The 27,908-nt window shown below is 47.6% G+C and overlaps 1 protein-coding gene across 2 annotated transcripts in view; it reads right to left on the minus strand.

The window, feature by feature from the left end:
• Map3k9 (mitogen-activated protein kinase kinase kinase 9) overlaps window positions 1-27,908 on the minus strand; it is a 59,645-nt gene that overhangs the window by 8,822 nt on the left and 22,915 nt on the right. For both annotated transcript variants that reach the window (XM_051148582.1, XM_051148590.1), the window contains exons 3-7: window positions 11,794-11,974; window positions 5,774-5,922; window positions 4,462-4,637; window positions 2,275-2,515; window positions 508-630 (exon numbers count right to left, since the gene is read on the minus strand). In XM_051148582.1, the coding sequence (XP_051004539.1) occupies window positions 508-630; window positions 2,275-2,515; window positions 4,462-4,637; window positions 5,774-5,922; window positions 11,794-11,974 (870 nt within the window). The remainder of the gene's footprint in view (window positions 1-507; window positions 631-2,274; window positions 2,516-4,461; window positions 4,638-5,773; window positions 5,923-11,793; window positions 11,975-27,908) is intronic.

Consider the following 27,908-nt stretch of genomic DNA (forward strand, 5'->3'; position numbering starts at 1 on the left):
TAAGTGTCTCCAAAAATGGCAGATGACAACACACACACACACACACACACACACACTTATTTTAAGCAAATATTATAGTAAAAATAAACCAGTCCAGGTTTGACCCACGCTGTGGCTTTGACAAGTTTTCTCAAGACCTAGGCTTTGGAAAGCCTCAGTTTGGAAAGTAGGGCAGATAGTGTGGAGGTCCCCAAGGGGGACACCAACCTGCATCTTTATCATATCAGTCTCCAAACTGCTTACAATTTCCTGAAGAACTTTTCATACCCATAATCCCCAGTGCTGATATCTGACTGGGGGTTAAAGGTAGAGGAGATACACAGAAGTTAACATGGAGACACATAGCAGGAAGGCTAAGGGTATGCAAATGTACATGCATGTGGATACACGTTGTTGGAGACGGTGGCAGATGTTATGGGTGGACAAGCCTGGATTAGTCAGTGGCTGAGCAGAGCAGGGGACAAGTGCCCCTGGTATGTGTGGCCTCAGGTTTGAAAACTGTCTCACACTGGATGGCTCGGAGGCGAGGGATGATGGTGGGGCTTGCCGGGGGGCTCGACCGGTTGCTGATCAGACTCTTCCTTTTATCCATGGTTGGGGAGGCCTGCACGGTGAACTTGTGCTGGAAATCTGCATGGGGGGAGACAAACATGCGTGTGTCAGGGTTACCACATAGTCACATTCATTCAAGAAGTCTGTGTCTCCTGGCGGACCTGAGGGATAGGCCTAAAAAGTTTTGTTTATCTGGGAAATGTTTTCTCTCAGAGCCATCCCTTTTCCCCAAAGGGACGCATGACAACGTGAGTACACTGAGGGCAGTCTTCATAAAGCTCCTGGTTTCACAGACACAGATGATGTGATTACAGACTGAGAGTTGCTTTTCAATGCATGTCACCATGTAGATTATTCTAGGAAATGCTACTTGAAATTATGTTTCAGATGATCTGTCACCATGCACATCCTTTTTAGGTACCAAATAGGGAGTGTCTGGTGCTCCTCTCCAAGTGTAGGCAAAGCCCATGCTGGGCACTCAGGGAGACAGCAGAAGTGGGAAGGGACCCCAACCCTCACACAGCTTAAAGGCAGCCTTGATGCAGCACGAAGAACATGAAGCCCCCAGCTCTTAAATCCTGAGCTTCCTCAACCACCAGAGAGGCGCTGGGCCTCCACCAGACTAACCGCTCCCTGCACATGGGAACAGTAACTTCATACCCACACTGCTAGTTAACAGCAGTGCCCTGGTACACTCCAGACGCTCCAAATGTACCTAAAGAGACCACACTATTTGAAAACACACACACACACACACACACACACACACACACACACACACACACACCCCAAACAACAGCAACAAAATACAACCAAATTATATGTGACAAGGGTGTATGCTCCCATGAGCACATTCTTTCAATCTGATGACTTAATTCCCTTGACTGTATCTAAGCCATCATCCCAAGCTTACAAAGATCACCCGTAGCCACTCTGTGCCTTTTCTTCATTTCCTTAACTTCTAATAAGCTTGCTTCCTAAGGCCTTAGGACTAGGATTTTTTTTATCTATAGAAATACTCATCTTCCCCCATGGGCACAGTACACTCCACCAAGACTCTAACTCACAGTTTCTTATTTCTTTGGATTTCCCCAGGGGGATTCAGTAGCAGTACTGAAAAATGTACCTTTACGGAGCCAATGTGCCTCTGAGAGGCTGTTGATGAATCTTATAATAGGAAATCTTTACATCTTAACCTAATGTTAAATGCACTTAGAACTAATTATTAAAAGAAACTTGAGATAAGCTACTTTGTAGGGTTAAGACTTCTTATATATGCCCGGGGTGGTGGCGTACACCTTTAATCCCAGCACTTGGGAGGCAGAGGCAGGCAGATTGCTGTGAGATCAAGGCCAGCCTGGTCTAAAAAGCGAGTCAGGCCGACCAAGGCTACACAGGGAAACCTTGTCTTGAAACCCCGCCCCCCCAAAAGAAGATTTCTCATATATTAACACCTGAGAATCCTCTGGCCCAACGATACACATCCAGCTTTTGTCTAAAGTGGAGTGTGCCTTTGCGGGTTGCATGCTTTGAGCAACTTGGGCCTAGTGGGCTGGTACTCTGCGGTCACTCACAGTGAATAGTCCCCCAGAAAGCATGTCCTCCACTGAGTGACATGGACCATTCCAACAGGCTTCACTTTGAGAGTCATGGTCTGTGTCTCCAAGCACACCCTGACTCCACAAACTCCCACAGCAGCTCCCGCTTCCCACTGCCGCTGACCCGAGGGGAGGCTGATGCGGTTGCCATCCTTCAGCTTGAGCCGGCTCTTCCTAAACTTGCCCTTGCGTTTCTTCACCCTGGGCTTCTCCTGGCACAGCTGGTGGATGATGATGTTGAGCTCTCGCTCCAGGATGTCGATCTCCCGCTCAGCCAGTTCCTGCTCCCGGCGTCGCAGCAGCTCCTCCTGGGTCTTCTGCTGGAGCGCAGCCCGGGTCAGCTCCTCCTCCCAGGTGCGGAGCTCCTACAGACAGGTAGAGCCAGCCAAGGGAAGACCGGGGCTCAGTGCAGAAAGGATCTGGGCTAAGACAACCCGGAGAGCTCTCCCATCGTGCCCAGGAGAGAGAGAACACCCAGCAGTTAGCCGGAAAGGGAATACTCGCCAGAACAGCGTGAAAGGAAAGTGGAGCCCAGCCACACTGTGAATACAGCCAGAGAGGCTAATGCCATAGTGCAAGCCTGGAGACATGACCTGCCTCCTTATCCTTGGGGAGCATGTCCAAGACCCACAGGGAAGGTATGAAGCAACGGATTCTTCTGACCTCTCTGTGTATTGTGCATCTTCCTTTAAAATGCCTCCATCTTAAAATTTAAACTATAAGTTAGGCATTGTAAGAGATTAACAACTAATAGTATACTGATAACAATATATTACATTAAAATCCCCAGCGTTGCTACTCTTATCCTTTGGAACCTTTATTAAATAAAATAAGGGTTGCCTAAACATAGAACTGGCATAGCACAGCAGCCAGCAAGAAATCCAAGATCAATACTGTCAAGTGTCAGGAGGATGACCGTCCCCAGGAAGGACAGAACAAGACTGCATGATGATGATGCTCAGAACAGCATGCAACTGAAACCATGAAACTGTTCACTTCTGCAATGGTCCATTTAATACTTTTGGACTGTGGTGGACAGTGGTAAAGTCAAACCATGAAAAGAAAACTAATGAAACTACTTGACAAGATCAAAATTTCATTTTTCCTACTGGCTTGTGTAATATACAAAGTATATTATGATTGTAAAAAAAAAAGTGGCCAAGAGTTGGTGACTTAGCAATCTTAACAAAACCCAGCCACTGTAGACACTGTAGGGCTCCTCCTAGCTGGAAGAGTAGAAGTGAAAGGAGCTCTATCATCGGCTCATTCAGAGGGACCCTAAAGATTTGCCACTAGCTCCCCGCAGCCACAGCCGCAGCCGCTATGGCATGTTAATTGTATGATCTACCAAACGATACTCTGCTTAGGGTCACAGTGCTGCAAAGGAGACTGGCCTCTTGGAATTAGATCCTGAATTTACCTTTAAACCACCTGTGTAGGGACAACAGTGGTAATGCAAAGAACATAGGGCTGGGACTTAGGTGGCCCCAGTTCAAGGTCCTACTTCCTCACTTACTAGCTCCGGGAAGGTGGAAGCCACGGGCCCTCAGCTGTGAGATGGAAACAGTCACACCGACCCCACATGCTATCATACTGGCAGGACAAAGAGGTTTCATTAGGCTTTTCAAGTGGGGAAAAAAAGAGAAACAGTAAGTTATACAATTTTACATTCTATTATTATCACACTGCTATTTATTTATTCATTTAATCCTTTGCGACAGGGTTTTATATTGTAGCCCAGGCTAGTCTTGCAGTCACTTTATAGCCCTGGCCGGTTGAACTTAAAATGTACTCCAATTTGGTCTCAAACTTGCAATCCTCCTTCCTCAGCCTCCTGAGAGCTGAGATTACAGGCATGTGCTACCATGTCTGGCTATCACACTATTAACTCCACAAATTTCTACAGTACGGAGTGAGAAGAGAAAAAAGGAAACTAACCAAGACTATATGACTACCTTTCAGGTCCCTGCATTTGGCCCTGCCCAACTGCACACTATCAATTTCATGTGTGTGAACGCTGACTGCTCGGGCCGTACCACAGAAAAGGAGAGGGCCACTGGGGGAATGACTATTAAACCCCAAAGCAGAGCTCCGACAAGCCAAGAGTGCTAAAGTCCCCAGATGACTTGAGTTTGGAACGCTTCCCATAAAAACACGAAAACTGACTGTTTCGGGCTGCTACCCTGTGATGTGGATCATCACGCGGACCCCACAGAGAAAGGTACTGGTGTGAGTGGGTAGGCGCACTGAGTGCAGGAGCCCCGGTGAGGCCTGTCTGCTGAGACAATGCATGCTTTTCCCTCCTCTCTACCTTTTCCTTGGCCCTGAGTTGGTCAAACATCTCCTGAATCTCATGTTTCCAGTCATCCTGCAGGCAATGGAAGGAGTCCTTGGGCATCTCAAAGAAACCAGACTCTTCTATGGTCATCAGCTGGTCCAGGATGCTTGGAAAAGACGGACGTGCGTGGGGGTCTGGATTCCAGCAGTCTGGATGGAAGAGCGAGAAAAGCAGGAAACGTGAGTGGGCAGAGGCAAACGGAAGCCTTGGGACACTGCATGGCCCCACTTACCGGAAAATGGCCTCAATTTCTCCTTCTAGGGCTGGAGGGATGGCTCAGAGGTTAAGAGCACTGGCTGCTCCTCCAGAGGACCCGGGTTCAATTCCCAGCACCCACATGGCAGCTCACAACTGTCTGTAATTCCAGTTCCAGAGGATCTGGCACCTTCACACAGACACACATGTAGGCAAAACATCAATACACATAAAAGTAAGTAAATCTTTAAAAAAAAAAAAAAAAAGAAAGAAAGAAAGAAAAGGAAATAGAGCCCTGAGTTTAGGGAATCCCCAGACAGTGAAGCAGACTATGTCATCATAACCACGACGAGGGGACACTGGAAGTCAAACACTGTGCCCTGTACACGCTGTTGAGTAAGCCAAGGAAAACAAGAACAAAGCTTTCTGTGCCTGACACGTTGCCCAATTACCCCTTACATGATTCCAGTGGGCCATGGTGACTGTGCCCCAAATTCTCTCTCTCTCTCTCTCTCTCTCTCTCTCTCTCTCTCTCTCTCTCTCACACACACACACACACACACACACACACACACACACACACACACACACACACACACAGAGCTACTATCCCCCAATCTCAATGGGATAAGAAAGCAAAGAGAAAAGCATCAGGGTGAGACAGGAAGAGTGAGTTCTACACAGTCGCTGCCCGGCCAGCAACACATAGGCACATTCCCTCTTGGCTTTGCTTAGCTTTGTGTTCCTCACGATGCCAGTGACCTCATTTAGAGCCCCTCTCTTCTAGATGACCTTCTGTTCTACACACAAGATATGCAGGTCTGGGAAGAAAGCAGCTGCAGCTTATTTTGTACTGCATCATAAGATGCAGGCTTTAGTTACTAATTTCTACAGTCCCTACAGAAAGGAACCTGCTTTGGCAGGGTGTAGCCACTGTCTAGAAACAGCTCTCCCAACTCCTCCTTCCCCCTGGGAGGCTAAGATTTCACATCCCCTTTCTGCAGCAGACATCATGACATTGGGATGTATCTTCCAAGCGCTGCAGAAAGGTGAACAGCCACCAGTTTTCCTCGGGCCAGGAGTTGCTTACCTTCCATGAGTTTGGCAAAAGGTTCTGGACATGTAGAAGGAATAGGAAGGGCGAGTTTGTTCATGGCCACTCCATAAGCCACTGCTAAGCCGTCAATGCCTCGGAAGGGCACCTCACCAGTCAGCAGTTCCCAAAGCAGCACTCCGTAGCTGTAGAGAGGAAAAAGACAGAAATAATAGCTCCTACCTCACCCAAACAGCTACCGATGTTCTTCCAGGCATCCCATGTCATCCTCAGTCCACAGGAAGGCTGGTGAAATAGCCACAGCAATATAATGGGGAGTCACAAAGCCTACTAGATTCAAAGCACAGACTCTGGAGCCAGGAACATCTGGTCTCAGTCTTGTTCCAGCAGTCCCCACCTCTGACTTCATGGTCAAATCACTTTGTTGTTTTGAGCCTCTAATCTCTCCTCTGTAAGGAGCAATGCCACTATCAGTCTCACAAGTTGTCATAAACCCCAATGAGTCTTTCAGAGCGCAAATAAGTATTCAATGGCCATATCAGTTTTATTGTTTTAAAACAAGGTCTGACCATTTAACATAGCCATGGCCTGGAACTCATAATCCTCCTGCCTCAGCCTCCCAAGGGCTAGGATTATAGGTGTGCACCACCATGACTCACTGCTATTGTTAATGAAATACGCCTGTAGAAGAGATGCTTCCAAACAGAATCTTCCTGTTTTTAGACAACTTTTGTTCTGGTTATGTTTATTTTTAGCTTTAGAAAAAAACCAGTGAGCATCTATTCAACATGGCTTTTGCTCCTGTAAAATATGTCTTTAAATGTCTGCTAGGTGAAATACATTTCTGATTCCAGATTGGTATGAGTGGGATCTCCACAGAGGCCTCTGCCTAGCTCTGTTGGGAAAGCTCCACAGGGAAGACTGGGTCAGCAGAGCAAAGCAGCACACTAGCTGTGAGAATTCCAGTGTCTCCTACCTAGCAAGTTCATAGAAACAGTTCTTCATCTCCTCGAGGCAGGGAATGGACACAAAGCTTAATGGAAGAAAGCGTCCATGGATCTACAATCAAAACCAGGAAAACCCACCCAGCATGCTGTCATTCCAGGAATAAGTTAGGACAAGAAAACATAATGCTATGAACACCCAGAAGGAAGGCGCCACACTGTCTCAATTTACCGTAAAGCTCCTCACTAGTGTGCAGTTACAATGAAGGCCATATAAATTAAATGATGATAACAGTGACGATGGGGATCTCTCAGTGGTTAAGAGTACTTGTTACTCTTGCAGAGGACCCAGGCTTAGTTTCTACATCTACATGGTGGCTAATAACCATCTGTAGTTCCAGTTCCGGGGGGTCTCATACCCCCTTCTCACCTCTGTGGACACCAGGCATGCATGTGACACACACATATGCACACATCCAGGCAAAATGCTCATTTACATACATATATATAATATGCAATTTAAACATTTTTGTAAAGGCAAAAGAAGAAGAAGAAGGAAGAGGAAAAGGAGGAAGAAGAGGAGGAGAAGGAAGATGAAGAAGAAGAAGAGGAAGAAGAAGAGGAGGGGGGCGGAAGAGGAGGAAGAAACAGCCCAGTGTGTATTTAACAGAAAATCTTATTTGTTTAAAGGGCCTTGCTATGTAGCCCAGGCTGTTTCAAGCTTTCTACCCTGTTGCAATCTTCTGAGTGCTAGATAACAGGTTTGTGCCAGCACTAGACTCTGTTTTCCTTTGTATTTTCACAATGCTGGAGATTGAAGCTAGGGGTTTGTACATGCTAGGCAAGTATTCGGCCACTGTGCCCCTCTGCCAGACCTATCAATGTGTTTTCTCGGTTTGATTTGCTGTTGTTGTTGTTTGTTTGTTTTCAAGATAGGGTTTTTCTGTGTAGCCCTGAGTTTTCCTGGAACTTGTTCTGTAGCCCAGGCTGGCCTCAAACTCAAGAATCCTCCGGCTTCTGCCTCCTGCATGCTGGGATTAAAGGTGTGCTGTTAACATGCCTAAAACCTTTCATGATAGGTTGCATGTGTAGAGAGGACAGCATTTTTCATCACCCTGAATCTGTGCAAGGGTGTAGGTAAGTATGAGCACTATTTCCCAAGGGAAGAAAGTGAAGTCTTGGATGGGCTTGGTGGTCGATATAAACCCTCAGCTCCAGTCACTGTGAATCAGAGTAAAAGACATAGGTCATCTACATAGAAATTAGTGAGAGGCACAGAAAAGACAAAACTAGAATACGGAGATGAGCCACCACAGACATATTAGGGCACAAAGAAGGAACCCCTAACAGACCAGAGCAGGAAAAGCAAGCAACCTTTGAGCTAACTCCTGAAGGCTTAGGGAAAGAGGAAAGTCAGGGTTCCGAGGACAAGGCTCAGCACATAAAGATGAGTGAGCAGGCTGCTCCAAATCACTCATGACTCCAAACAGTGCGCCAGCCTACGTACCAGGGCACTGGGCTTGGAGACCTGCACCTTGGGATGATCCGGCCATCCTGCCTTTACTTTATTAAGGCTTCGAGATACTGTCACTTTCTCTATGTATCTTGACAGGATGTGTCAGTCGTAGAACTTGTCTTGTCTCTCTAGAGGAGCTGAATTTCAGACACAGTAAGCCTACCATGGCCTACTAAGTTTTGACTGCCATGCACTGCAGTTGTTTGTTTGCCAATCTACGATTCCTAAAGAGTGGGAATAATATTACCAGTTTTTAGTCTTCACATTCTCCAGTTAAAGGCACCTCTCACTCTGTTAATAGGTGTCTATAGACAGATCACTGCAGCTCTCATCTCTCAGCAAACAATCTTCTTTTTGCATCAGGTGGAGACTATTACAGAGATCATGTCAAAGTGCAGAGTAAACGACCGTAGGGTGTTCAGCCCCAAGTGGTACATCTCCAGGATAACCGCCATACCTAAGACTCATGGGAAACTGCGGAAAAGGAGGCAGAAAAACCCTAAGATTCAAAGGGCCAGGCCCCCTGCTGCTAGTAGTGTCTTTAGACAAGACAGGGAGCTGCAATTGTGAGATCTCAGTATGGCTGTCCACACGAGACCTGCATAAGGACACCAGGTGACGTGCTGAAGTGGATGGAGAAAACCTCATGGTGACATGTTTCTAGGGTGTGAATATTTCTGTATGAATAGATGTCTTCCTCTAGTAAAGACAAGATATTTCGGAGCCATTCAGCGCACGCTTGAGTGGTGAGGGGTGAAGGCCCATATAAAGGAGTCAGTAAGCTGTGATTTCAAGAAAATGCCACAGCATTGGAGCTAAGAATGCTGGGAAAAAGCAGGTGCATTATCTTTTCAAACTGCAGCCATCAACCAAACAGGGCCAAGGGTTTAAGTCCTAGGAACATTTTGTTATTTAAAAGGATTTTTACTTAATTTTTTTAATTACAGGGGAGAAGGTGCCCCCAGAGTCCAGGACAGCATCGGACCCTCTCCAGTTATGGTTACTGGCAGTTTTAAGTTGCTCAACACTGATGCTGAGAACTAAACTTGGATCTTCTTGCAAGAGCAGTAAGGACTCTTAACCACTGAGCCATCTCTCCAGCATCGCTGGGAACAATCTAAGCTAGAGAGTCACTGGTTTACTGACTAGTTTAAAGTCAACTTGCCCTAGGCTAGAGTCATCTGAAAGGTGGAAGCCTCAATTGAGACAATGCCCCCAATAAGATCTGGCTGTAGGCAAGCCTGTAGGGTATTTTCTTAATTAGTGATGGAGGAGGGCGCAACCCACTGTGCAAGGTTCCATCCCATCAGGGCTGGTGGCCCTGGGTTCTGTAAGAAAGCAGCGCCCCTCCATGGCCTCTGTATCAGCTTCTGTCTCCAGCTGCCTACCCTGCTTGAGTTCCCATCCTGACTTCCTTCACTGACGAACAACGATGTGCAAACATAAGCTGAGTAACCCCTTTCCTCCCCAACTTGCTTTGGTCGTGATGTTTCAATAGGGTAGCAGTAAGCCTGACTAAGACACTGGTAGACCGGTATTTTCCGCTGATCTGAAGTTCATCACTAAGCTTTTCCCGTTAGGGAACCGAATGATTTTATTGGATGCCTCTCACTACAGCTCCTGCAACTGGCTTTCAACACTGACTTTGGAACAAGACCCAAATCTTAGACTTGTACAGGATATTTGGGTAAAAGTTGAAAGAGTCCTGTCTATTCCCCCATGGAGGACAAGCCCCTGCAGTAGTCCTGTTCTTTCCTGACTACCACTTCCTGTCACTTTAAGACCCTAAATTAGGTGTTCACATTCCCTTCCCACTAAGAAGAGGAATGGAGCCTGGTGAGACTCTGTCCATATCATCACCAGCAGAAGCAACTGAGAAAAGAACAAAGCCTCAGAGAAGTGAGACGGGACAACAAAGCAGGTTAGCCCATAGAGAAAGGGAAGGGAGGGAGAGGTGGCCAGCGGCTGTGACGAAGGGGTAGGAGGGGATATCTCCTCCAATCACTCTCTCCCGATTCCTGAGAGAATTTTCATTGGACACACAGTAGCTAAAGTTGCATTTGGTGTCTCTTCAGGTCCAAGTGGATAAGCAAGTGCAGACAATGGGACAGAGGAGCTGTGTAGAACACACAGATGGTCTCCAGAGCAAAGGCAAGTTTCTGGCCACGGATAAGCTTGGTGTCCTTCCCCGCAGACTGTAGCTCAGAAGTACTGCAGCTCAGATTAAACCACTGGGACAAGGACAATGGGGAACCTGGAGAATCTGGGTCCCATGGGGGCACAGCTATCCTGCCAGCCTGGGCTTCCTAGACTGCTTCTTGAAGCTGAAACACACTTCTCTTAAATAAGCATCCACATCGATGGGTCTCCTTGTAATGCCAGGTTAATTAATACATCGACGAGGCCTAATTATTATCAATCTCACTAGTGTGTGGTGAGACATTGCTAGTGTCAGGCCACATAGAACTGCTCTTTTTACAGATCTATAGCAGTTGACTATCAGGTCAAACATTTTCAAGGAGGAAAACATACTCCCCAGTTGGCCCTTCATTCTGTAACTAATATACTGGGAGATTAGAGTAGACATTCAGAATAGAAAACAACACTGAAAGAAACTAAAGGAATGAGAATATCTCAAACTTATGGGTTAGAAAACACAATTATTATGATGTGTTACACATAATTCACAGAGTAAACACAATTCCTCCGGAGATCCTAGGTGTCGTCCTAGATGGTGGCACCTATGACCCCAGTGCCTGGGGATACAAAAGCAGGGAGGACTGGGAAGTCAAGAGCATCCGTGCCTGTGTATCTGACCTGAAGCCAGCCCGAACTATAGGAGATCAGTCTTAAAGCAAAACCAAACACCTCCAGTTGCTTATTTTCTAAATTAACAAAATGATGCTAAGATTTCTTCTGTATGTGAAGGTGTCACTGCTGTCCTTCAGACAGGGTAGTCTGTCCCACAGTAGCTTATCCTCCTTCAATGACAACATGATTATTTTTTTAGATCTATGTCCTTGTGACCTCTTAGGTTGACACTTGCTAGTAGAGATATCTGGCCATGTGTAGTCTGTAACTTCACAGTTCTTAGAACCTGCTAGGGACCCCTTTATTCCCATTTCTAGATAAATGTCCAACATACACACAGCCCTGAGTAAGAGAATAAGCAGATAACTGGGAAGGATATTTTCCAAGTTATCAAAAAGAAGACAGCACAGAGAGGACCCACTGGCTCAGCAGCTTACAGGGAAGACCCCGGGTTAAGTCCTCCCCACACTTAGCAGTAGCAGCTCCTGAAGTCCAGCCAGGTGCCTGAACCAAGCTACTGCTTGATGCAGGGGATTTCCCACCCTACAGGTCAGAGATGGAAGTGCGTGGTGCCCCGGAATCTGAGCTTTGCTGAAGAGCCAGCCATCTAGGACATGCTGTGCCTGCACAGATGAAGCAATTGCCACAACATTCCTTAGCAACACTAGGAAATCATTACAGAGGTCGCAGACCTACATGGGGTGCCTTGGGTCTATGCAACCTCAGTTCCAAGTCCTGAAGTGTGCAGGCAAAACAGACCTGGGAACTCAGGGGCTGCACCTTACCTCCACACATCGCTGCCTTTGGAAAACATGGAAGCACGGATGACTTCAGGGGCCATCCAAGCGTATGTCCCTGCCGCACTCATCTTGGTGGTCCGGTGCCATTCCCGAGCCAGCCCAAAGTCAGTGATCTTCAGAATCTTGTTACTCAGGTCTCCATTCTCCACTTTCTGCAGGATCAATACTGAGAGAAGAAGGCAACAGAGAAGAAACCAGGTAAGCACCAGCCACAGGGCCTCTGCCGCCCACCTGCCACCTCCTGCAGACTCTGCTGTTCCGCTGACATACACTGACAGCAAAAACACCATCTGAAGCCCACAACAGTTCACTCTGCACACTATACTTTGGTTGACATCTTCTCAAGTCTCTGCGATGCCCTTACAAGGTAGGCATTGCAGGCCGAACATCCTTTATCCAAAAGCTATTTAGAGGTCAAGTCTACAAAGGTGTTTACAAGTCTAAAAGGACCCCAATTCTGAAACTCTCTGGTCCCACAAATGTAGGATAAGGGGCACTCAGACAACATGGTGTCACTCTCCAGGCGGCCTGACTTAGAGCCTGATCCCCTGCTGCAGTGACAGAATTGCTATGAGCCACACAGACCCTTATGAACAGCAGCCACCTGGGCTCCCTGCATCAAAGCACACATATATTATACCCACTCACAGGTCACTGGAGATGTATGTTAGATTTTCAAAGTTTCAGTGTCTAGACAACTCTGTGACCCCATTACAGGCATATCCCACCCTCCTCTGACACTGTGAAACTGACACCATCACAGTACAAGAAGGAAGGTTCCCTCTTCACCTCTGTGAGGAAGAATACATGTTCAACATGGGATACAAAAAATATATATTGAAAAAAAAAAACCCAAAAACAAAAACACCAAAAAACCCCAAAACCCAAAAACAAACCCATGAAAACAACTCTCCCCTCTGTGTTTTAAATAAGTCTACATTTAGTGTTGGAGCACATCCATAGTGACCTTAGATACTTGAGGTCCACGTGCTGTGGGTTGGACACCACTGATACTCTTGGACTCTGGAGGTTTTTGTCATACTCCAGGCAGGTCCCCCAACCAATTGAGACTGACTGATGAGCTGTGGAAGGTCAGAGACACACAGTTGCGCACACTCATGATATCCTCAGTGAGCATGCTCAAGGAAGAGGAGCTGGTGCAGCGGTGACCTCAAGGCACTGAAGTGTGGGAGGCAGCCTGGTGCACCCAGGATGGCAGATGAGGCAGCCACCACACCCACATGGTGGTCCCAGCCATAGGTGTAACCTGGCAGGGGACAATTCTAGCTAAAAATCACCTGAACCAAGCTGTCTAAGATGCCATACTGTAACAAGGAACTCTGTGGAGTTAGGTGACTAGGGAGCTACCTGGATAAAGGCAGGACAAGCCTCCTTGTCCCAAGTGGGATGGTTCAAAAGTTTTGTGTGAGCATAGCCTGTTTAGCAGGACATGGCCTTGCCTGAATCTGTGTAAGTGGGAGTTCAGGGCAAGAAGGAAGGTTCTTTCTTCGCCCCTGTGAGGAAGAAACCTGTTACAGAGTCCTTTAGGCATCTCTGAGAGGCAGGATGACTCTCCCTGTCTCATCCATGTCAAAAGAGATGTGAAGATCGGTTGGGTCAGTGTCTGGTTGGTGAGGGATGGGGATGGGGATTAGAGTAGAATCTATATTCCTCACCTCATAGCCTTGTTCTCCACATCTGTGCTACGTGATCCAGAGTTGAGAAAGAAATTCTGTCTCTAAGCTTAACTCAGTTTCCTCGGTGCTGCAGCTGACTGGCTTGTCTACTCTGCTATCCCACTGCTAGTTCCTCCTCAGCAGCCAAAACCAACTGCACACAACCCAGCAGTTCGTATGCCTACACAGTGCCTACCCCCTTTCCCTCTAGACCGCCATGGGACCTGACTCCTCCTTCTCTTCCAGAACCTATGACATCTTGCTCCAGGAGCCATGCATGAGGTCAGGCTCTCGGCAAGCGCCGCCTCCTGCCTGGCCAGTTACTGACTGAGGTGCACCTGTGCATTTTCTCTGCCGATGGCTTCCCTAACATTAACGTTGACAAGTACTGGGGGATGATGACACAAAGTGGAGCTGAGTCAGAGGGAGTGATGCATCAGCCAGGCGACAGTTTTATCCAGGTTCTCTGCTTCAGAGGACCTCAGTCCACCACATTAAGGAGGGCACTGCAGAGGATCGAATGGTGGTGGTGGTCCTCATGCTACTGCCCCGAAACTGAGCTACAACCTTCCAAATCCTGCTCTTAACCACCTACTTATGTCAGCCAGGCCTCGTCTCCCAAAGGTTCTACCACCTACTTGTCTGGTAATGGGCTTCATGAACTAGTTCTCCAGCATGTTTAAAAATCAGATATTGTGTGTGTGTGTGTGTGTGTGTGTGTGTAGACATGCTCATGCTAACAGCATTGAAGTGCAAGTTGAAGGACAGCTGTAGGAATCAGTTCTCTCCTTCCACGTTGGTCTTGGATCAACCCAGCCCATCAGTCTTCCTAGCAGGCACCTGTGCGCTCTAAGCCTTCTTGACAGCTGCTCCAATTGCCTTCTCTCATTTGCTTTTTCCATACTCTTTCCTTTTCTTTTCTTTTCTTTCTGGGTTTTGTTGCTCTGACTTCTGACCCTTCTACTGTGTTTTTATTCCCCATCATGGTTTTCTAAGTTTCATTTGGGGAGGGGAGGGGAGAATTACAAATGCTCCTGGCAGCAGCAGCTTCTGTAGGATGGGCCTAATGTCTCCTCTCTGCCTTTTTGTTTTCTGCCACTTTCTTTTTTTTATTATTTAAATGTATTATTATTTTTTGTTTTGTTTTTTGTTTTTGTTTGTTTGTTTGTTTTACAAGATGGGCTTTCTTTGTGTAGCCCTGGCTGTCCTGGACTCACTTTGTAGACCAGGCTGGCCTTGAACTCACACCTGCCTCTGCCTTCTTTTGAGTGTTGGAATTACAGGCGGGTGCCACAGAGTACTTTGCTGAGTCAGGCTCATCCTTGGCTCTCTTCTGTGATTCAGCACATAGTTATGCTTGTGTTCAAAGGGGTACTCCTTAAGTTTTAAAGGTACACACTGAAATATTTACATGTTAATTGGCTGTTGGTGGTTTCCTTCAAAATAGTACAGGATGGCAATGGACAGAGTGACCGAAGGAAGAAGAGCTATGAGCTGGTAACTGCTGAGACAGAGTAGAAGAGGATTCACGGTGCCATTCTCCTCATATGGGCGTGTCTTCCATAGGAAGAGGAAGAAAAGAGGGACAGACAGGGACCTAGGACGCCGGATCTGCCCCAGTGCCACACCTGTGAAGCCCTCTCCAGGACTCTACTTCTCTACCTCTGACATTCTTAAAGTCTGTAGTTCCCTGAAAGCGTCATCAGTCTTCCCAGGGCTCAGTCAAGCTCTGCCAACTGTCTTGAGGTAAGAATGGAAAAATCCAGAACCCAAAACCCAAGGGTAAAGATGTTAGGGGAAGTGACTGTGCCAGAGGGAAAGCAAAAAGCCCATGCCCTCCCACTGCAGCTTTAGGGTACCCAAGGTGACATTTGTGACATTTCATTTCTGCACTACAATTGTCTCCAAGGGAAGAAGAGGGGTGATCTAGGACCCCAGCTGCAGCCAGGAGTTATGAGTGCCCACAGAGCCACTGCTAACATGGGGGCAGTGCCTCTGCACTGACTCAGCAAGAGCCTAACAGGAAACCTGGCAGGGGCCACTGCCAGGCACAACAGTACAGCCAGCCAGGGCACATCCCCCAGCTCTCCCGGCCTGGCCCTCTGCCCACTCTATCCCTTTGGGCAAGGCCAAGAGAGGGCAGACTTGCTTACTGGGCAAATGATTCACTGCCTAGACTCCCTGACTCCAGGCTCCAGCAGAGGTGTGGTGCTGCCGGAGCATGGCCGGGAGATGCCAGCAGTAGCTGGGGCCCTGGCTGGGTTCACGTCAGCAGAGTCTCACCAAGTTCCACCTGCACAGCCAGCAAAGCCGGGCTTCGTCACAAGCACACAGGCCTACGGAGGAGTGGAGAAAATGGAGTCTTTGGGCACTAAGGATCCACCTCCTCTTGAACTAGACAGACAAAGCCAGGAGTGCTCAGGACCGGAATCTTTCCCTGGTCTCAGCTAGCGCAAAGCTGAGCCATAATGGCCTCTCCTGTGTGGAGCACAGGATACTGGACAAATGTGTCTTGACTGAGTTTTTTTTTTTTTTTAATCAAGGCATCACAGAATGCTTCTTTTAAATCTCTTCGGGCACTAGGCTGCAAATACTTGTTCTAGGGCCCTCCATCAGTCACTGAAGAAACTATCCTAATGGTCTCTAACTTTTAAAACTATCCTTTCTGCTTTAGGAAATGTCTTTATGATGCTACTTAAAGTTATAGTGAGCACTGACTTAAAGAGAAAACATACCACAGCTAGTGGTCATGGCCTTCGTGAGTTACACTCATCATCATCTTTAACCCTCTCAACAAAAATGAAGGCAAGTGAATTACTAAGCCTACTTTCAAACTGAAACAGGATGGTCCGCAGGAAAAGCAGAAGCTAGACATAACTGAGTCCTCAACCAAGGCTCCAGACAACCATGCTGTGGTGTGCAGCCCAAAGAGAACAGTTATGGGTGTTTACATTTCAGTATTACCACCTACCCACAGCTGAAAACCAGAAGAAGAAATAGCTGCCCTTTCTGCAGGCACATACAGCCAGTCAGCAGCACATCACAGGCCCTAACGCAGCCACGTGCCTGTGGCCTTTTCCATCCACAACAGTAACCCTAGGCCTCCAACTCCAGAGTGCTAGCAAATGAGAGGGAGGGAAGAGGGAGAGGGAGAGGAGAGGGAGAGGAAGAGGAGAGGAAAGGAGGGAGGGAAAGGAGGGAGGGAGAGAGCTGTAAGTAAGGGTTACAGCAGAAGGTTAGAGTCAGCACTGTCGGTGAGAGAAGCCAAACTGAAAACAAAGCAGAAATGGCCTGTGCAGCACTAGCAATGCTGGCAGCCTGTCATGGAAGGACTGAGATTAATGGCAGGAAGAGCCTGAGATCTGTGACCCACTGTTGGTCACCTCACTTGTTCTCTTTCCCTGCACAGCAACAGATCCACTGTACACAGTTCCAGAAGGGCATGGTGACTTAAAGCACAATGCAGTAATGCAGTCAGTTTTTGCTGCAAGGACAGCCAGTTAACAATCAGTATTAACAGTTACTTGACAGTGGTATGCGGCTGGGGGGCCTTGAGCCTTGATCTTCACCCATCCCTACACTGTGTGGCCTGGAAGAGGAAAGTGACAGCTACCACCTAGGACCACCATCGAGCCGGGACCACACCAGAGCCAGCAGAGCTGTGAATGGCAGAGATGTTGCGCCAACCCTGTTAGGTTTCTGCTGTGATAAACACCATGACTGAAAGCAACCCAGGGAGGGAAGGGCTTATTTCATCTTACAGCTCGTGGTCCCTGATGAAGGACTGGGACTCAGGCAGAAACGTGAAGAGAGACCTTGGAGGGGTGCTGCTCCCTGGCTTGCTTTTTTCGTGGCTTGCTCAGCCCACTTTCTTATATAGCCCAGGACCGCCTGCCCTGGGGTGGCAGCACCCACAGTGTGCCACGCCCACTGGAGGCCAACTGGATGGAGACAGTTTCTCAATTGACATTGCCTTTTCTCAGACGACTCTAGCTTGTGTCAAGTTGACAAAAACACTAACCACCAAAGTAGACTTTGTTCCCCTCAGAAGCACCAGGAGACCGGCCTGCTGTCTGCATTTCTAGCTGCATCCTAGTCTTCAGAACTGCCACCAGAATACCCCACTAAGCTCTGCTTACAGTATTCGGCAGCTTCAAACCCTTCCACATCCCTCCCACAAACCAGTTCCAAGGGCCTGAACTAAACTGCCGGGTCCATCATGGCAACAGCTCTGTCTCTTGCCACAAATGTTCTGTGTTGCTACTTTTGTCATTGCTGTGTCAGAATACCGGGCAGAAACAACTCCTGGGGGGAAGGTTTATTCTGGCTCATGGCTCGGGGGTTGCAGCTCACCACAGTGGGAGCACAAGGCATGGGTTACATAGGATTGGCACTCAAGAAACACAGAGCTTGGGCAGGAACCTGGACTGGGTTATAACTGGGGTCTAACGCCAACCCCGCAGTCCAGTTTCTGCCATCCACTTTCATGTAGCTTCCCCAGACAGCAACCCCCTTCCCACAACACCTATGCCTCCCCACCCTTCGTCACCCCCCCTCCCCCTTCCTCCACCCCCGCCCCAAGAACCAAATGTTCAAACCCAGGAGCCTGGGAGGGACACTGCACACTCAAACCACCACATACATGGATTCAAACTCCACAGCTACACAGAAGCAGCATCCCAGTGAGCCAGCTCTCAGGAGAGTTTTGCAGAGCCCCTCTGTGCTGCTGTGAAATGAACCAACCTGAAACATATGCTTCTGCTGTATATTTTTAAAGTATTATGTCACATTCTATAATAAGTTTTGATACAAATCTTTCTACATGAAAAAAAAAAGTCTGTATATTGAAAATCCAAATGAACCAGACTCCACGCTAAAGGACTTAGTGTTGAAAAAGAAATTGAACTAGGACTCACAAAGATGTTTAACCAGCCAGAAAAAGCATCAGAGACCTTCGCTCTCTATTATTAGCCATGTATATGCTTTGGTTCTCTCTAAGCCTCTCTCTGTTTTTCTGAAATAGGAAGCATGCACCCCTGGCTGGCCTTTACTCACACCATGTAGCCAAGGATGGCTGTGGCCTCCTGTACTTCTGCCTCTTAAGTACTGGGATTATAGGCATGAATTGATATCCCTTTTTGAGAAGGTCATTCACTGTTAACCAGGAAACACTATCTAGCTTATGAAATCCTCCTGTCTCAGACTCCCAATTAGCTGGGAATACAGGTGCATACCATTGTGTCTGGCTACACTTCTGTTTTGCCTTAAAGAGATTCCACCATTTTGAACTTTACATTTAATTACATTAACAGATACCTAAGCAACAGTGACCTGCTTTGTCTTTTTAACCTAGGTCATCTATGCGATACTTAAAATTCTTTTACTGGGGACACGCATGCGTCTCAGTAGCCTAGCACTTCTTTACTGCGCATAAGGCCCTGAGTTTATCACCAACACAGAAACTAGCATAGTAGGGGCTGTGAAGCTGGCTCAATGGGGGAAAGCACTTGAGGGCCTGAGTCTGAATTCCCAGAACCCACGAAAAGCGAGACACAATAGAGCGAGCCTCTGTAATCCTAGGGCTCCTCTGGGAAGATGGGAGGCTGAGCCAGGAGGATCCCTAGAAGCTCACAGGCCAGCTGCCCTGCTCACACAGTAGAAAAGCAGCAAGAAACACTATCTCAAAAAACGTGGAAAGCCAACTGACACCCAAGGCTATACTCTAACACACACACATGTGCACCAGGACCTGCATGTGCCTGCATTTACTCATACAAACGCAAACACACACACACACACACACACACACACACACACACACCAACACACAATATACTAAACAGTTTAACACTATCTGTAACTACATTATAATAAAACAGTAGTCTGCAAAATTAATAGTTCAATTTAAATTTTAGCTATTCTATCTGTCTTCTGTCACATGGAAAAAGCACCTTAAAGACATATATGGAGATGCAAACACTAAAGATCTCTGTGTAGCGGGAATCCAAGTGACAGGTTTTTTTTATGGTCACCTAAACTGTCAAACTCATTACATTTCTATATGTAGTTAATTAATATATTTAAGTCACTTAGTAATAGCAGTGGCTACTGTTTCTTGCATGCCTCTATATCTGTTGCACTACAGGGATTCCACAGACATGGTGTCTGAGCCACTCTTTCCGGCAGCCCTGCAAGCTGCAAAGCATCACTTTACCCACAAGAAAACTGGGGCTCAAAGTTAAACGGCTTTTCCATATCTAAGAGGAAGAGGCAGGCCTGGAAAGTCACTCTGGCTTCTCCAGCACTCCACAATGCCCCTAGACACTGGCCAGATGCTGAGCAATTTTGTCTCTATGCCTTCTGTTTCTCTACAGCACTGAAGCCATCTTCTTATCCTGGGACAGCCTCAGATTGTATAAAATTGGGCAAGAACCTCCTCTAATCCTATGTTCTAAAGTTTAGAATCTAAAGAAACTAGTGCGTGCATCTCTGCTGGACACACCAGCACTCCAGGTAACTTTCTGCATGGCACTGTCACAGCATTGACACACCAAAGAAAGAAAACCCGTGTTTAAAATGAAAACTAGGAGAGATGCTACCAAAATTATTACCAACACTAATTTTACTCCTGAAGACAAAGCTCCTTCCATTGGAACTCAGAGGGGGGCGGGGTATCTTAGCCTAAAAGCAAACAACTTGAGTGCTATTCTGTAATGACCTTTTATTCCTAGATTAAAAGCAAGCATTTGGGGATCTCAGAAGCTCATAAGATCAGGACAGCTCTGGCCAGGTGTGGTGGTAAATGCTCGCTGGCAGACATTTCTCCAGTCTTCCAGGCACAATCCAGGACAAATATGTGCTGAAAGCACCAGGGGCAAGACAATACATTAGCTTGAGAGTTAAAACAACAGAGCTAATGGGCAGGACAAGCAACCCTCTTACCCCAAGTATGAAGCCTTTAGAGAAGATCTGAGACCGGCCATTGAGTAGTACGGCCCGCCCCTGCAAACTGCATGAGATGCTCCACCTGGCAAATGCAGGCAGAGCATCAGAACATCAGGCTTGTGCTAGCTTCCAAATCTAAGATGCTCACAAATACAAGGATAAGACTGAAGAAGCATAGGAATTCCTAGGACCCTGAAGGCCTGTTTTCCCCTAGGAGAACATCACTCTCATAATGGGAATGTGTAACCTCCAGGCCTAACACAGCTGGGGATCACAACAGACATTACCAATCCAGCACCTTCTCTGTCTCAACTTCCAGAATCTTCTCCCATCAGTTCTTCAGACTGTAGGCTATTAGAACTACAAGACAAGCCTGATCTATCACTCCTTTTCTACTGACCTCTAGGCCCTGTGGCTTCCTCAGTTCCTGTCTCCCTACCCTTTCCCATCACACTGTCCTCTGAGACCCATAAGAAATCATCATCAAGGGATGTCCCACAAAAGTCTTCACTTACCAGGAGATTGGGATAGATGTGAGGACATCCTACTGGGACTCTAGGTAAGAGAAATATAGGAGATGGGGAAATAGAAAGACCCAGAGGGTCCTAGAAACCTACAAGAAGAATATCGTGATGGGTGGATCGGGGCCCAGGGGACTCTGCTCAAACTATTGCACTAACCAAGGACAATACAAGTAGTAAACATTAAACCCCTACTCTGATCTAGCCAGTGGACAGGACATTCTCCACAGTTATGTGGAGAGCAGGGACTAACTCTGACATGAACTCTGGTGCCCCATATTTGACCACCTCCCCTTGGTGGGGAGGCCTGATGGCACTCAAAGAAAGAATAAGCAGACTACCAAGAAGAGACTTGATACCCTATGACCATATAGTGGGGGATGAGGTCTTCCTTGGTCTTAGACCTAGGGGAGGGGAATAGGGTGAAAGCGGGAGGGAGGGAGGAATGGGAGGATACAAGTGATGGGATAACAATTGAGTTGTAATCTGAATAAATTAATAAAATTAAAAAATTTTAAAAATCATCGAACTACCTGTTCTGTTCTCTTTTCTAGAATGTTGTATCTTACTCGGTGACTCTACCTTAGGACAGCAGAACAGTCTCCAGAGAGTGGTGACAAATGCTAAGACTCACACAGTACAGATGCCAAGGGCAAGTGTCACGTCGCAGACCTCGGGACTCCAGCCCCACAGTGCACCAGCAGCCTGAACCAACGCTGGAAGAAACATCACCCACTGCCCACCCACCCCAGGAAAAAACCTCCTTCACTCCTCCACCAGAGAGGTTCCATTCATCAGCTCCAAAGGAGAGTCCATTTCCTCACATTCTAAAAGGCATAAGGACTATCTGTGGTGCCTACTAGCATTCCAAAGCACCAGGTCCACTAGTATCACAAATACCTACTACACATTTTAAAGTTCATGCTCACATCCTAGCCCTTCTCACCTCCAGCTCATGGCTTCCCTCCCCCAGCCACTCATTCTCCTCACCCCTGTGATGTTGTCTATATATTCTCATATTCACTCATTCTCCCACCTTTAGCCATACCATGGAGCACTCAATGACAGTTCACAAGAAGCTGTTCATTCACAAGAAGCAGATTTCCTTCCTTACTCTATCCTGTTAGGTCTCAGAAATCATGGCAGATGTCTAAGGTGCCTATTAATTTATCGAAGCTGATGCTGGCTAGTTCTCCCACTACCTGTGTGTGGCTCCTCCACCCGTGGCTCTACTCAGCTCTCCCAGCCTACCCACTACCCGTGGATCCGCCCAGCACCACCCACTACCCGTGGCTCCGCCCAGCACCACCCACTACCCGTGGCTCCTCCCAGCACCACCCACTACCCGTGGCTCCGCCCAGCACCACCCACTACCCGTGGCTCCGCCCAGCACCACCCACTACCCGTGGCTCCGCCCAGCACCACCCACTACCCGTGGCTCCGCCCAGCACTTCTCACCCCTACCCCTACTCTAACCTCTCTGCAGGGGAGCTAGGCTTCCACTTCCCTTCCTCAAGCCTGATCTCTATATAACGCATCCATTTTGGCTACCCTGCTCTCTTGGCCTCTTGGCCCAGGCCACCTCTCTTGCTCTTCTCCTCTGCGCTCTCATGGTCTGGTTTAGTCTGCGGGCTGTGTTCAGCATTGACTCTCCCCTCTGCCTGCTTTCCTCCTTATGCCTACAATAAAAATCTTCTCCATACTTTTAGGAGTAGCCATGTCTTCCTCCTTTTATTTCATTTTTCATTCACATCCCAACCCAAGGTTGCCCTAGTCACCCATCCTTTTTCTTTTTCCTGTCATATAATATTTTTTGCTCATGCTTTTCCCCTCCTGAGATATTTTCATCTACCTCCTCCCTCAAGGCTCAGGGATCTAAGCTGAAGAGTAGGCAGAAAACAGAAGTGACCAGGGTGGCTAGGGGCAGCCCTGAAGTAAGAGGCCCTTCCTCTGCCCAGGGAGTCGCCTGCCTGGCATGCTGGAACATCAGGCCCCACCTGCCTAACTGCAGTGTCACTTAGTTCTCTGGGAAGGAGTCGCTTATCAATAATAGCCCAGCTACTGTTTCTTGCATCCTCTCAGCAACCCTGAAAACTGCATAGCATCTCCTTTTTACCCACGAGAAAACTGGGGCTCAAAGGGCCTGTAGTTGGCGAGAGCCTCTAGAATACAGTCCCTATCCAAGATCAGAACGAAAACCAAGAGAAAACCCAGGCTCTTACTCCAAGAAAGTAAGGCTCCTCTCAGACAGTACTCATGCCTGGGAAGTCAAGGCCTCAGCAAGTTAAAAACCCAGCTGTTCTGACCCCTGGACAGTCAGCAGTAGGCACAGGGAGGGCCGGCGAGCAGAGCCTACAGATGACCCCTACAGGAAAACAGCAAGAAGCGGGCCCTGTTCTCACACTGCTTCGCTACCCACGGTGGCTGTAAATCACTACTGTTTACTGAGCACTTACCCCACATCAACCATCTTTACGTAACTTACTCATGTGAGCACATTGTAAGAGATCTTCCTAAACTGCATCTGTGCATGAAACTGTGGCAGGTACTTCCCCAGCGAGGGAGTCATGAGGTAGGGGGCCCTGCTGCTCTCATGAGGTTAGTGGAAGGTACTGAGGAAACTGAACCGCAGTGAGAGGGAGAACACAAAGCCTCTCTCTGAGCTGTAAAGAAAGGATGGGGCTTGGCGCAGGGAAGAGAATCAAGAGAAAGTTACTCTGAACCGGCAGAGGGAATCACGTGATTCCAGCCCACTGGGTAAGGTGAGTGTGAAGACGTCCAGGAAGCAATCCCTTGCAGGTAGAGCAGAACGTTTGTGAAGAAGAGAGGTGGAGCCTGGAGGTGCTGACCTGTAATCCCAGCTACTCAGAAGGCTGGGGTAGGGGAGTCACAGTCAGAGCAACAAGGAAAAGCAGGGCAGGAGGACACAGCTCAGTGCAAGGCCTGGGTAGTGGGTGGTGCTGGGAGAGCAGGGCAGAGCCAGTGGTAGTGGGTGGTGCTGGGAGAGTAGGAGGTGGAGGGGAGTGAAGGGCGGGAATAGGACTGTGCCAAGGAGCTTAGAAGTTACACTAGAGTGGTATGAGTCTTTAAGCACGGAAGAGAAGTGATAAGATCTGTGCTTCAGTGTAGCCACTATGGCTGCAATGAAACACAGTCAAGTGCAAGAGCGATGGACGGGCGGGAAGAACACAGTTTGTAACCTGGCATTGTCTAGAGAGGAGACTGTTGGTTTGACTGGACTCACAATCATCTAGGAGACACACTTCAGGGTATTTGTAAGGTTGTTTCCAGAGAGGTTAAAGTGAGGAGACCCAATCTGAATGTGGGCGGAGCCATCCCGTAGGCTGGAGAATCCTGGACTGAATGGGAAAAGGGTTTAAAATAAGCCGGGCAGCGGTACTGGTGTATCTGCTTGGAGATACTGCATCCAGAGGGCTCAGGCTGCAGCTACTCTTGCGGCCATGCTGTCCTCAGAGTGAGCCAAAACAAACCCTTCCTTCATTAGGTTGCTTCTGTCAGCCATTTTGTCTCATCAGTGAGAAAAGCAATTAATAAAATAGCTGAGGCCAACTACCGGTTGAGGATGGGGCTAAGCAGAGAAAGAGACAGAAATTAATTTCATACACAGAGATCAAGCTTCCCAGGGCTTGGGACCCAGTCCAGGAATTACTTCACAGGACTTGGATACTGGGGCCTCAGCTCACACTTAAGGGTTTTGGGGTTCCATCCACTCCCGACTCAGGAGAGTGTATATACATGTGGATCAGAGCAGGGGAAACAAATCAAAAGATGTGCCTTCATCGTGTGCACCACCTGTGCTTGCCACGTGATTCAACAGCATGACGTGGATTTCCACAGCTTACTGAGCTGCAGGGCGGGAGACAAGATAGGGAACTGATGTATTTATAGGTGGTAACTCATCAGACTTGAAAAGTGACACTGGCCAGCCCCAGCTTCCTGGGACTTCACTTTCATCTCCTGCTTGGCCACTGTACCCCTTCCCATGGCTCCCACACTGCTGAGAAAAAGCTGCTTGTGGTTCAAACAGAAAAGTCGGAGTCAGCTGTCCAACTGAGTCTCCCAGCACGCGTCTCCTCTCTCACATCCTAAAATATAGCTGCTTCAAACGATGTCAAATTAGACATCTACAGTCATTGCCACTTTGTGTAAATTAAGCCCAGATAACACAGCTGAGGCTTGAGCCCTGAGCCCAGCTAGACAGAGACATCACAAGTAGGAAGCAGAAAGCCAGAAGCAGGCCTTCCAGGCAGCCACTGTCTTAAAGCGGAAAAAAGAACCTCAAGCACCTTCCTGTCCTGCTTCCTTCTCCCATTTTAACAGCTCAAACTGACCAGGGACAGCCCAATTATTCAGGCCTGGTCACACCCAACTATAAACAGGATGAGAATAACTGAGAAAGAGGAAGTAAACTGACCATTGAGGGTTTTGTCAGCATGTTCCTCTTTCCCGACATAATGACACACACACAGAGTGTGGCTGCTGCACAGATGCCCCAGATCTTGCAACTCCACGCTCTGTCTGCTTCCTTGGTGAGCACAGGAGAATGCATTTCCATGTTCACACACCTCCCTCCCTCAGTGCTTTCTCCAGAATGACCTCAGTATCTCCGCTGAGAGGTGGGTCTGTCTTCTGCACTGGACCTTGCTTGCCCTCGAGGCTCCCTATAACTATGCAGTGTGTAGAAACAGTACTGCACAGCTTCTAAGCTACCTCAGAAAAGACGGTGCAGTTTCTACCTTGTTCATGGGTACAGCTTTGTTTCAGCCTTGAGCTATCACAGAAAGTGAAGGGCCTTCAGGGGGCCATGGCCATGATCCCTCAAAGCCTCCCAGATGGGAAACACTCTTCAGATGGACGATTATCCCTTTCTCTCCCTGTGGCCTCACTCTGAGTCTTTGCAGCTAAAGCCCAGGACACCAAGAAGTAGACATCCTACTGAGCCCTTTACAAATTCCTGACCCAAGGACCTCTGAGCATGATGGAAGGTTCTTACGCCGGCCGCTGGTTGTGAAGCAATGGTAATGAAAGCAGTGAAGGACGATGTGAAAGTGCCGTCCCATCTGTGCTCCTAGAGAAGCAGCGGCTCTGCTTGGTTTTGGTTGGTTGGTTGGTTAGTTGGTTTGGTTTGGTTTTTTGAGTTTTCAAGATAGAGTTTCTCTGTGTAGCCCTGGACCAGGCTGGCCTCAAACTCACAGAGATCTGCCCACTTCTGTTTCCCTGAGTGCTGGAATCACTGGCGTGCATCGCTGAGCAGGCCAGGCATTACGCTAACAGCTTACACCCATAACTTCATTTCCTTCCTATTACAATGCTGAGTTAGCAGGGTTGTCCTCATTGCAGGGGAAAAATGGGGGAGAGGCCTCAGAGTTTGAGGGTTTTGCACAAAGCCAGAAATAGGCCACACAAAGACAAGCTGCCTACATAAAATACTTTACCTATGTGAAGTGTCATGTCCGTGTTCAATATTTCATGTTCGAGAGCTTACTGTTTTGTGGCATGACATCAACGGATACTTGGCCCCATCATGGTAGAGGCCTGTTGCCTACCCACCCTATGACCAATACCTCCTAAGTCTCACGCCAATGTTTTTAAGACCTAATTCTTCCACTAAGATCTTGCTTGGAATTCTCCTTCTACCAACTCTGAGGCCATATATCTTTGGCAAACTATTCTATACTGTGCAACATAGTTTTCTGATTGTCTGGGGTATTGATGTAGTAAGCCTGCAGAGGACAGAAGGAATGAGATGAGAATGATGTCTATGCTGTGTAGATGACAGATGACACACCACATTTCCTACAACATTGTAGCAACAGCAAACACACCCCATTTTCATGAAGACTTGCTAGGTAATCAAACTGGTTAAGAACCATAATTCACACACAATGCAAACGCTCCAGGCCGTCACCTGCATATCACCCAGGATATGGAGAAGAGAAATGATCTGAAGGCTACAGAAACAGTACCATATACCACAAATACCACAGACCTCAGGGGCAAGGAGACCCAGATCCAAAACACTGGGAGGTATCACTCAGAACCACAGTGTATTTTTAATGGCTGTGGAAAGCTGTGACATACCGAATAATATTTCCTGTGAATCATTCTTAACCTCTCTAAACAAGAGCAAGGAAAGCCAGTAGTGGTGGCACACACCTTTAATCCTATCACTCAGAGAGGCAGAGGCAGGTGGATCTCTGTGAGTTCGAGAAACCCTGTCTCAAAAAAACAAAGAACAAAAAACAAAACTGACAAGAACAAGGAGACCAACCTCAAGTTTTGCTCACTCACTGTCCTTCACACTGTGCTATGAAGGCTTTTCTGCCTCTTCTCACATCTCTATGCCTACCAGGAAGAAAGATGAAACCTGTATATATACCTTTCCAGTCTCCCTCCAAACATAATTCTTACAAGCCTTCTTCCCCAAAAGGCAGTCCCTGGGGTAGGGAGGGCAGGCCTTGAGTATTGTGGAGCAATCTGCTTCCTGATTGGTGCCACGTCCTAAGTAACCAATATGTCCAACTAGCATGGCCGGGCAAACTCAGAGTCACACTGATCCCTAAGGTGGAGTGTTCAGGGCAGAAGAAGGAGAATCCACCCTTTTCTCTCAGTGTGGATTGCAAGTAGGCATATGGAATGCAGCAGACATACTCAAAAACTGCTAAGAAAATGTTCTAATGCCTTATTCCCTGTCAAGAATGAACTCCAGGTGAAAGGGTTTTTTTTTAATCTTTCTTTTGGAGATAAGGAGATGAGTCACAGAGGGAGGTCAAACAGGCTGAAAGATATACATATAAATACATATATACACATACATACATATATACACATATACATATGTGCGTGCGTGTGTGTGTGTGTGTGTGTGTGTGTGTGTGTGTGTGTGTGTGTGTGTGTGTATTCATAGGGACAATAACAGCATAACAAGAGATTCCCA

This window comes from Acomys russatus, chromosome 1, assembly GCF_903995435.1.
Source record: "Acomys russatus chromosome 1, mAcoRus1.1, whole genome shotgun sequence".
Lineage (NCBI taxonomy): Eukaryota > Metazoa > Chordata > Mammalia > Rodentia > Muridae > Acomys > Acomys russatus.